At 39.1% G+C, this 11774-nt stretch overlaps 1 protein-coding gene across 1 annotated transcript; it reads right to left on the bottom strand.

The window, feature by feature from the left end:
• Positions 1–654: 654 nt before the first annotated feature.
• Positions 655–10529, bottom strand: SFRP4 (secreted frizzled related protein 4). The gene is made up of 6 exons (XM_007950091.1): positions 10085–10529; positions 8707–8787; positions 8551–8616; positions 6751–6949; positions 2544–2607; positions 655–882 (listed from the first exon to the last, which is right to left on the bottom strand). Exons 1-6 carry the CDS (start codon positions 10527–10529, stop codon positions 655–657), a joined length of 1083 nt encoding a protein of 360 aa, XP_007948282.1.
• Positions 10530–11774: the final 1245 nt, after the last annotated feature.

Here is an 11774-nt window from a genome sequence, read left to right as displayed (position 1 = left end):
TATTTATTATTATTATTATTTTAGTCTTCAGGGTTTCTAGCTAAAAGCAGAGCAGAAAGTCTTCTTTGTCAAAACACATTACAATTTTTCCACATCCTACTTTTCTAGGTTTTTCAAAAATCCCCTTGCATCACAAAAATCCTTCTAATGGCAGTAAATACACGTAGATCTTTTAAACATTCATTCCTCTTGTTTTTTTCTTACAAGCATCACATTTTCAATCATATTTTTAAAATATTGCTAACATTCTAGCAACAGAAGTCAGCCTAAAATAAAACATATTGTAAAAAAAAAAAAAAAGATATTTTGCTTGAAATAGGGTATTTATTTTACAATGCACATATTAAGTCAAATTGTGAGAACGAAAGCACATTTTCCCCACGTGGAAATTCACAGAGTATGCACACATGCCACTCTGAATGAACTTTTTCAACCAGCTTTAATCCACCTGCCATACCAAAGTGCTAACCTATCTCTATGGCTTGTGGTGGCTTAAAAAGAAAAATGGAAGCATATCATTCAGAAAAATGCTGCAAGAAATGTCTATGAAGAGTAGTGTTTTTAAGGCAAAGGATGGGTGGCCTTAACAGGCTATCTCAAGCAGTGTCTGGCCTCATCCTTTAAGGAAGTCTCCATCCTGGAAAAGAACTCAGCTCACACTTTTTTAGCATTTGTCCTCTTTTGGGCACTCCTGGCATTAATGTTCTTCTTGGTGCTGGTTGATTTGGGAGCAGGTGTCTTTCCCTTTGGTTTTGGTGGGTTACTGCGACTGGTGCGTCCAGCTGTTCGCTTCTTGTCCTGAATTGTTCTCCGCTGTTCCTGAGTTGTTCTCCGCTGTTCCTGAATTACTCTCTGATGTTCCTGCAGCCTTTCTTCCCACTGCTGGAAGATAATATATAAATGTGGCTGTCAAATACATCTTACTCCTTTATGCAGCTAATGTGTTATCAGAATTAATGAAATCATTCAACTGCAATAAATTAATCATAATAATAACAGCTGTCTTGCATTGAATATTCCCACCACATATGACTTGCATGTCATTTTGTTATACTATGGTGCTTGCATGTTGTTATGATGCTGGGAGCTATGACACTGATATTTCAAATACCAGCAAGGTCACCCATAATGGACAAATCTCAATGGCACTTCCAGACCAAGAAAAGACTAAAAAGAAAGGCCTGGAAATCTATTTCCAAAAATTAGCCAATAAGAACCCTATGCATCACAGTAGAATACTGTCTGATGCAGTTCTAGAAGATTAGCCCTGTAGGTTGTGGAGGATCTCAAAATACACATTGTCTGCAACAATGGACTTGAGGATATCAACAATCATGAAGATGGGGAAGAACTGGACAATGTTTTGTTCTGTTACACATGGAGTCACCATGAGCTGGAGCTGACTAGGAAGCAATTAACAACAATTCCCTGCATCTAAGAATTTTTTCTTGATGCAAGCTAAGAGAGTACAAAAAACAAAAAACAAACGCACTGCCATGGAGTCGTATCCTACTCATAGGGACCCCTCCTTGGGTATCCGAGGTGGTATCGCTACAGAAGTAGATTGCCCAACCTTCCTTCTGAGGAGTGGCTGGTGGGTTTGAACTGCCAGCCTTCTGATTAGCAGTCAAATGCCTTAGGTACTATGCCACCAGAGCTCAGGCAGTAGCAGTACCTTTTGTGAGTTTGAAAACACAAATTCTCTTGAATATAACTAAACATACTTTATGAAGAGGAAGTCCTTTTAAAATTTCAAGCACATGACCTGATTTCTTTAGCTCTGTAATGATTTTGTATCTCTGGAAAAAAATTATTCTAAATTATAAATATTTCTATAATGTTACCACTAAAATCATGGATTCGGCCATAAGAGAATTACTTTTTGTGTATGATTTATTTTGACAAAAGTCTTAAAATTATTTTAAATACATTGGAAGATTATTTTATGTATAATGATGGTATGGGTTATAAAGTGGGTATCTGCATCCCTAAAAATATGTCTGTTTTTATTTCAATGTATATTAATTCTGCTCAAGTATCTATTATATATGAAAGTGAGATGTTCATAATAATGAAAACAAAAATCTAATTTAATCTTGAAACAAGCAGTAGATCTTTACTGAACTCAGCCAGATCACATCTGAAATTGAATGATAGAACTATGATTTAAAAAAAAAATTCCAAGTGAGAAAAGCTATACTCTTTTTAATTACCTAATCAAAAGTCAAATACTTTTGTCATTGCTTATTGCTAGAGCTCTGGTGGTGTAGAGGTTAAGGCATTTGGTTGCTAACCAAAAGGTCAGTGGTTCAAACCCACCAGCCACTTCCTGGAAGAAAGATGGGGTAGTCTGCTTCCATAAATATTTAGTAGCCTCAGAAACCCAATGGTGGTCACTATGAGTTGGAATTTACTTGATGGCTGTGAGTCCTGGGTTTGTTTTTTTTGATAGCTTGGAGATGAGAAAATGTGAAGAACCCCCAAATTTTATAGAATTTACATGCACTTAAGCCCACATTTTTAGTGTTGCTAATTATACTTACTATGGATCTTTTACTAAGTTGATCTCTCCATTTTTCAACTAAGCAATTCTCAAGAAGCATCATCCTTAAGAGAAAAAAAAAGGTGAGGGGTAATTAATACTAAGAGGCATCTTCTGATTACAAAAGTAAAACATTTAAAAATCAGAACTAATGCATTTCACTGTGAAAATTATTTAAAAAAAAAGGAACAATAACCCTTAATCCCATAATCCAGATAAATACCATCTATATTTTAGCGGTATTTTCTTTCATTTTTTTTGTACCTATATATATTTTTACATTATGCTGTACAATTAGATAATAATTTATGTTTTATCATTATATTATTCTGACATAACAAAAATACAACTATGCAGATCCATAATATATTTTCCCATTTCTATAATGTTGAAACATTGTCTTTCCTTTAGTTATTATTACCAGTGCTGTATTGAATATGCTTGCATGCACTGTCTTATTATTTCTTTAGAACAGATTTCTGAAAGTAGAATTACCAGGTCAAAGTGTATGTATTCTTTAAAAGAAAAATAAATAAATAAATAAAAGATTTTCATGGACTAGGGCCAAATAGTTTTTAAAATGTTTGAACTTTTACCCAATTTGTGAAGTGCCCTTCAACAGATGAATGGATAAACAAACTATGGTACATACATACAATGGAATACTACACATTATAGAATAATGATGAACCTGTGAAATACCTCATAACATGGAAGATCCTAGAGGACATCGTGCTAAGTGAAATTAGTCAATAAAAAAGGAGAAATACTGTATGAGAACGCTACTGTAAACAGGCAAGAGAAAGTTTATATGCAGAGAAAAAAAAGAATTAGTTAAAAATGGAATCTATTTTTTATTTAGATATGAATACTAAGATCTTTTTTTTAATGTTTATTTATTATCTGTATTTCTTTGTATTTCTTCTCCTGGAATTCATCTGTATAGATTTATGTATATATTCTTCTATGGCCTTAATGGGAGCTCTTAATGTTTTAAATATTAATCTGTATGGACTCCTTACAGAATAAGGTTATTATTCCTTTGTCATACTGTTGCCGGTATTTTTTTTTCCAAATTTTATTTGGATATTTATGTATAAAATGTTATGTGGTCAAATATATATACACATCCTTTCTCTTATAAATTGTTGCATTACTTTTACGTAACGAATGTTGCTGTTGTTGTTGTTGTTATGTGCCGTTGAGTCAGCCCCGACTCATAGCGACCCCTCCTTGGATTTCCGAGGCACTATCACTACAGAAGTAGGATTGCCCAACCTTCCTTCCGAGGAGTGGCTGGTGGGTTTGAACTGCCAGCTTTCTGGTTAGCAGTCAAGAGCCTTAGGCACTATGCTACCAGAGCTCCTAATGAACGTTGCTAGTCACATTAAAAAAAAAAAAAAAAAACACTGCCATCGAGTTGATTCCAACTAATAGCGACCTCTTTTGGGTTTCCCAGCTGGTAAATCTTAGGGAAGTAAATTGCTCCATCTTCCTTCCACAGAGCAGGTGGTGGGTTTGAACTGCCGAACTGCCAACCTTCTGGTTAGCAGTCAAATAACTTAGGCACCACACCACCAGAGCTCCTTACGCTATTCACATATCACATGTTTTTTCATCTAATTATATCTTTTTGATGATGTTTATAAATATTTATCTTTGAATCTATTTAAAATTTATATTATATTACAATTTAATCTGAAAATATGCACTATTTTTCCAAATAAAAATGTTTCCACCACCATTTATTAATATAATAAAATATAATAAATTCTTACACACATTAGAATCCAGTTCAAGAAATTTTCCTGCTTTATTTATCTACATGTATTCTTGCACCATATGTTTTTAACAACTGTAGCTTTAAATCAGTTTTGTATGTCTCATAGGGCATATTTCCTCTCATCTTTCTTATTTTTAAAATAAGTAATATTCCATATTTGTTTCTTCTTCCAAATAATCAGTATCACTTGTAAGGCATAACTCAATCAAATAATTTCTTTACTGGGATTGTGATCAGAATTCATTATATCTCTATGCTAATTTGGGAAAGATGGCAAGAAAGTTGCTAGTTTATTTATAATCCATTCATCTGTCCAAATAGAATTTAATGACTAATTGCCTGGAACATCTCCAGAACTGTAACGAGTACGTCAGTAGATACAAATAAGAGACCATCCCAGAGACAGTGACTGCTTCTTTCCAGAGAGAAGATAGAAGATTAGATCAAGTACTGATAGTATATAGAATAAGAAATTATTCAAGTGAAGTCATTTTCAGAATGCTTTTTTATTTTTATTTTGAAGAATAGTCTTAAACTATATCAAGAAGAAATAGATGAACATTAGTACCAAAAAATCAATGGAAGGACTACTCGTTATATAAAAATGAGTAACACAGCTGGAGAAGCGTATTGCAGCAAGTTAACAGGACTCATCCTGGAATCTGGACACATTTTGATTTTTATCTTTAAGGAATATATAGATATGTAAAACGATTCCAGAGATGTGGGGAGACAAACACTCTCAACTAGAGATGTGTGTATATGTGTGTGTGAGTAGCTCTGCGTATGAGTTAAGTGTGTGTGATGCACTAGCAAACAAATAAGTGTATAGAAGAAAAATGGGAGAAACTGTAATCTCAAGTGACCATCCTCACTTGATGTTTTAAGTTATTAGTGTAGAAATTAAACCATCAAATTGTTTGTAACTAATGGCTACCCCATGTGTGTGAGAGTAGAGCTGTACCCCATAAGGTTTTCAGTGGCTATAATCTTACCCAAGTAGATCACCAGGTCTTTTTTTACCAGCACCACTGAGTGGAACCCAAAACCACTGGGTGAATTCAAACCACCAGTGTTTCTGTTAGTAGTTGAATTGAAAATACTTTGCACCACTCAGACACCTCTATTAAAGAGAGAGGCCTTAAAAAACAGAAAGAAAGAGGAAAAAAAAAACCCAGTATTTGTCATATTAAGATTGCTTTGAATGGAATTGCTTTTACTCAAAGCAATTTACCTGCATAGATCTACTCCTCACTTACTGACATGGTTAGGTTACAAAGACCAGGTAGTTACATGAAATCTGTGTAATGCTAGAGTCAGTGGGGGGATGAACCCCAATGTTCCCCCTCCTCTCTCACCACTTTGTCTGGTGACCTTGGTGCATCTGGGGATACATGTGGTGCTGCAAGGCCCTCCCTTCCCTGCCACACCTTTCCTAGCACTAAAGAGTCCACAGAAGGTTGGGGGGGTGAGGGTGGTGGTGGTGGTGGTCAGTCTTGTCCACAGTTTCATGCTGCCCACTCTGTGCCAGGACCTCACTTGTCCTCCACTTGCCACCTCCTGCTACTGCCCTAGGAGATGTCTTCCCTTGTCCTCAGTCTACCCAGCCCCACAGCCCTGCAAGGCTACCTTCCCTCTCTCCTTTTCCCATCTCCCCCAACCCATCTCCCTGGCTCCTTTAGGCCCTTGTCTAGCCCCCTCTTATCTGCCTTGGATGACTTAATGCTATCCCCCTATAACCTCATTCCCTCCATTGCTGGATTGAAGATGCATGGAAGAATGGGAGAAAGCATTCTATGCCAGTCACCTGCTGTTCATCAAGTGGCCTGGTCATCACTGGGGCCTCCAGTATATTGTTAGAGGTGGCCCAAGGAGGATGGCCCATGGTGGAAGCCCGAGGCCCCCACAGAGCCATCTCTGGGGTTCCAGACCATCCAAGGCGCCCCTTGTGATAAATGCAAAACATCAGATAAAATGATAGCCAGTAAGGAAGGAGAAGATAAGCAAGTTTTCAAAATCACATAACTTCTAAGACTGATTCTCAGTTTTCACTCAAATACTCGTATTTTTATTTATCCTTAATTTTATGGGCAAATGGAGCACCTGGATGGTACAAATGGCTAAGTGTTTGACTACTAGCCAAAAGGTCAGTGGTTTGAACCCACTTGGAGGTGCCTTATTAGTCAGGACTGGTAATTTGCTTTCAAAAGGTCAAAGTTCCATTCTGCAACACATGAGTGGCCATGACTCAAACAACTGATGGCAACTTATAACAATGTAAGGAAATAAATGATATTTAGGATATATGATATCCCTTCAGAAACATCTACTAAACTCTTTTTTTTTAAGGAAATGTTGTCACTGTATTTTAAATCATTAATGCTAAGTGTGATTCATTTTCATAAACAGTGTGCAGAATGCCTACCTTGAGCGCCACTCATAACACATGATGAGAACATCTTGATGGGGTGGAATGTGTGGACACTGGCAAGAGGAATTGGTAATGAGCAGTACTTGATTTCGAGGGATGGGTAATGAGGACTTGAAGGTCTCTTTCACATCCACCACTGTAGTGACTTCACTGCAGCCACTCCTCTGTACGGCTTTTATTTTGGCACGAATAACTGCAATTTAAAAATCAACATAGACGTTGTTGAAGCCTTTGGAGAAAATCTAGAGATGGTGAATTCACATCTGCTTCTGAGCCTCTCTAAAAGAATCACTCCTATAATTATGGTCATGTCCAAACTGCCCAGATGAAGGCAAAAAAGCCCACACACACAATCATATGTTAAAATGTAAGTCCTTCCATAGAGTCAGAATTGACTCTATGGCAATGGGTTAATTTTGTTTTTCTTTTTTTTTAGAGTCAACATTTTTTAATAGAAAGGAATGTTTGGGGATTATAGAGTTCAATCCTTTAATTTCACACGTTCAAAGTGAGACCATAGAGGTTAGAACTGTTATTACAGTATCACTGCTTCCAAGCACTCTTTAAATTCTGACTTCTTTGGCCCATTGGTATTACTCCCTCCCATGGAGTTAGAATCAACCTAATATGGGTCTGTCTTGAATTCCATCATAGGAAGCTGGTTTATGAAGGAGCCGAGGAATTTCACTGAGAAGGTCATTCTGAGTCAATGACACCCCAAGAAATGGCATGACAGTAAAATTGATAAGTAACCAAGACTGGATCTTGGTAGAGGAGGAACTAAGTAGATCAGATTAAGATATCTAAATACAAAAGGCTAATAAATAGAACAAGTTTTTTAAAAATGCAAAAAAAAAGCACATTTTTATTTTGCTTGAATAACCTACATTAGCTAAAATGTTCAAATTTGACAGTCTACATAAGAAATTTTTTTCAGATTTTATAACTGTCCTACTTTCATGCGTGATATATAATCTAATGTTCCTTATTGATGTAACATGGCAGTGTGAAATATGGAAAACCAAATTAGCAAATAAAATGAATATTTTCCCCAAACCATTTTCTCATATTTCAACAGATATAATTTAAGAGTGGCAGTGAAAATACAAAGAATATAGTTTTAGTTAAATTTATCTTTGCATGGTAATGGAATTACGTATTTTAAAAAAGCATTTAAAGCACCATGATTGACTTAGTCTTTGAAGAATGAGCTGAATGATTAGTTCAAATAAAAGAGAAAGGGGCAATTAATCTATGGCAGTACTGTAATCATAGGGTTTCATAACTAATGTATTTCCCCACAATATCTTTCAGATGTCAAATACTTGTAGCTGCTTTTAAGTAAAAACAAAATACACAGAAAGGTCTTAATTATCTGGGACTCAGACAATCACATCCACTGTCCAGTTGTTCAATGGCCCTCATCTTCCTTTCTACCTGCAGCAATGAAACCAATGAGAGAGTTAAGTGGGGTCCTCCATCCCAGTTAAGCAGGGCCTGCTCACCAAGGCAACTAGGATCATGATGTCAAACTTTCAATCTGATCCAAGTAACTGTGCTCACTTGGGTAATTTACTGTATTTTTTCTTGACTTACTCAGAAAAAGAGAGAAATAAGGTTTACAACTATTATTATTGTGCCATCTAGAACCCCCATTGTTAACCTGAAAAATCTCCAACATTCTGCTTTCACTTTGTGGCTGGTAGACCTGCCTTTAGCAGGGGCAACCCTATTGTGACTCCAGCTACCAAGGAGCCAAGTCTTAAAAGTAAATAGCGTCATCAAATGACTTACCATAGCTGTAGTTTTTACTCAGATACGTGGCCAGAGTTGGTTTTACTTTTTTACACTTGCACCTATCTAAAGAAGACACAGGAGAGACAAAAATGTTAAAAAGGGTATAGCAATCACTTCGGGGAGACAGAGAATTTTGAGGAAGTAAGAACTTACCAGGGCTTAGGTGTTTACAGTCAATGTCAAGAGGCCTTTCTTGTACCATCATGTCTGAGGTGATGTCTATCCACTTCACATCTGAAACACACACAGGACCACATGGGTTTGGTCAGTGGTTTGGCTGTTAACCCAACTGCAGTAGGGAACAATCTGAAGACATAAACCTAACACAGAGTAGTACTAAATAGTAAAAATGTCATGTGATCATTGACTCCTTATTTCATATAGACATCCCTGGGCTCCGTGGGCTTAGAACAGATGACTTTTGGGTAAGTGTCTGCCTAGTCAGTGTAAGTTGAAATGACCACATATCCATTTATCCTGGCTGATACAGACAGCCATATTGGATAATTCCAGTCACTCCCTCTCCAAATTCATTTTTAAATGTTGGTTTTCCAAGTTGACAGTTTACAGCAACCAAAATAAATGCCCCTCTCACATTTTGCAGCAGAGAAACAGGCTCTATCACTTACATACTTAAAGCAATATTATTTTTCTTTTCTCGAAAACTCTTGAGTTAGAGAGGAGTTTCAATTTTCCCCTTCTCTTAATTGCCACCTTCCTTCATATTTTGGACATTGCTCTGAGGTCTAACTTCAGAAACTACACTAAAGGAACACCATAATCTCTTTAAATGTGGGGTAACCTGGATCAGGGAAAGCCTAGATAAATGAATGCAAAATTATTTTTAGGTTGAAACCCAAGGAGGAGTTGCGATGAGTCAGATTTGACTCCAAGGCAGTGAGAGAAAGAAAGAGAAACAGTTTCAAGAATGGACTTAAATCGACTCTTTTTTCCACTTCAAGAAACATCAAAATGACCAAAGAGAAAAGACATCAGTGGAAGCTGAGAGTAGGTTAAATAAAATGTCACAGATGTTACCTCTTGACCCAGGACTGTGGCATAAACATCACAATTTAATAATAAATTTACAAATAGCACTTCTGGTGGGGGAGGAAAAATGTTTACCGTCTTTTCAGAACTTTGAAGTAGCACCTGCTTTGTGGTTAAATAAGTTTAATACATGTAAAGTGCTTAACTCAGGCGATACATAGTAAGTACTAAATACAACATTTGTTGTGGCTATTTTTTATATTATTTATGTTATTACTGTAAATGAAAACGTCTCCAATGCAAACCTTTCCCCCTCCCCTTTATGGGGCTTGTTCCTCTACCCCAGCTTCCCCAATTACTTTGGGGAAACCAGGCTCTTTTAGAAGCAAAATCTCCACCTCCTGCCACCTCCTTCACCCTGGCAAGTGGGACTTGACCACCCTCTGGCAGCTGTAGGCGGTGCTGGCAGGTATTCACGTGGCCTGTGGCCAGGACAGCCAGGGTTGCCTCCTTGGTTCCCCCCCTCCCTACCCAGCCTCACCCTCTGGGAGTTCAGTGACGATGGCCTCTGGTGAGATGCATACACCGCGGTCATAGACCGGCAGTTCATCGCAGGCCAGGCTTTCGGGCCAGCTGTGGTTGTACATCTTCATGAGGGGCTCGCAGTCGTCGCGCGCGCGTTGGCACACCGACTTGCACGGTTTGATGGGATCATGCAGAAACTCCAGGGTGCAGATGGGTGCGTACATGGCGCAGAGAAAGAAGCGCAGCACAGCGCTGCAGTTCACGTCCACCAGCTCTTCGTACTGCTCGATGGCTAGGATAGCGTTCTCCTGCGTGCTGTGGTGCAGGTGGTTTGGCATCCGCGTGAGGTTCCAGGGCATGTGCCTGCACATGGGGATGCGCACCGCCTCGCAGGGCGCGCCGCGCACGCCCAGCGCCAGGCGCAGCCACAGGCAAAACGCGGCCAGAACTGAGAGAAGCATGGCACTCCTCGCTAGCTCTGCGATCCGGGTAGGAAGAAAAGGCCCTTCTCTTCGCGTCTCCCTAGTCTTTTGCTCACCCTTCCCTGAAGAGGATGTCCTTTGGGGCGCAGGAGAAATTCTCTTCCCAAACCACCGTGGGCAGCAATGAGGGGCCACTGTATCCGGCGGTGGATATCAGCCCTCTGGCGCACAGAGCACGACCAGCGCCAGCCCTCAGCCTCCTGGGCGCAAACTGGCCTAGGCAGTTCCCGTCTTGGACATGGCAGATCGAAGCACAATCAGCCACGGCCATTGCAGGACCCTATTTATCCCGACACCTCCCCTGACGTGGACTCGGAACGCTCCCTTGGCAGCTGCAGACGCGGCTCGGGCTCCCCCTCGGCTGCCCCACCCCCAGCCCTCTCTTTGCAAAGCGGTGACATCATCTCCTCTGGGTCCCAGCCCAGGATTGAAACCTTACATTCTCTCAAAATCCTTCCTTCTTAGTTTGGCCAGTCATTTTACTTGGGACCAAGAAAAAAGTCCCTGGCAGTCATTTGGCCGACGAATCCAAGAGGGTGCAAAAAAGGATTTCAAGAGAGACAAAGACGCTCTTTTGAGTCAGAGCTGACTTAGCGCCTCTGCCTGTAACTTCAAGAGTAGAGGTGGAAGAAGCGACAACTTCTAAACCAAACCTGTTGCCATCCAGTCGACTGGGACTCAGAGCAACAACTCCTACTGCCTTTTAATTCTGCATATTTGCTTTCTCCTGTAGAGGGCATCAGAAATACTGAGTAGTGGACATATTGGAAGCCAGGGAAGAGTGCAGTAAATGTTGGAACATAAGGAACACATTATATAAGCCATCCTCCACCACGCCTCATGCGTGGAGGGTTTTTTGTTGCTGTTGTTATTTGGCTAGTCACATTTAATTTTGGCTCGAGTTCTTTCAGAATGGTACTTGGTTTGTATCTGCTCCTGGAGTTTAACAATATTCCCTAAAAAATGCAATAGCATCTTCTAGTTAGAGAAATGTCTTCTATCTATCAATATTTCCCTTTCCTTTTCTAACTCCCTTTTCCTCTCTCCAACATGAATGGAACCCAGGAGAAAATCAAGAAGCTTTTGACCACCACTATCTGAAAGCTTGTTTCCTCCTTCATGCCAAGAAATTTCAATCCAGCAGCCTAGAATCTTGATTTTTGATGTGCTTGGAGATTGTTACTTGAAATGAGTAAGAAGCTGTGTACCATGGAAAGCAAGTAT

The sequence above is a fragment of the Orycteropus afer genome, unplaced genomic scaffold (genome assembly GCF_000298275.1).
Source record: "Orycteropus afer afer isolate SDZICR_OR568_19922 unplaced genomic scaffold, OryAfe1.0 scaffold00263, whole genome shotgun sequence".
NCBI classification, from domain to species: Eukaryota; Metazoa; Chordata; class Mammalia; order Tubulidentata; family Orycteropodidae; genus Orycteropus; species Orycteropus afer.
This window is presented reverse-complemented; position numbering and strand designations above follow the sequence as displayed.

What these genes read in the sequence shown, in the direction of transcription:
- SFRP4 (XM_007950091.1), bottom strand. Translation starts at nt 10,529, where the DNA reads ATGCTTCTCTCAGTTCTGGCCGCGTTTTGCCTGTGGCTGCGCCTGGCG. An exon ending in CGTCACTGAACTCCCAGAGG is followed by an intron (nt 8,788 to 10,084) that starts GTGAGGCTGGGT and finishes TGTGTGTTTCAG; the next exon opens with ATGTGAAGTGGATAGACATC. An exon ending in CTGTAAACACCTAAGCCCTG is followed by an intron (nt 8,617 to 8,706) that starts GTAAGTTCTTAC and finishes TGTCTTCTTTAG; the next exon opens with ATAGGTGCAAGTGTAAAAAA.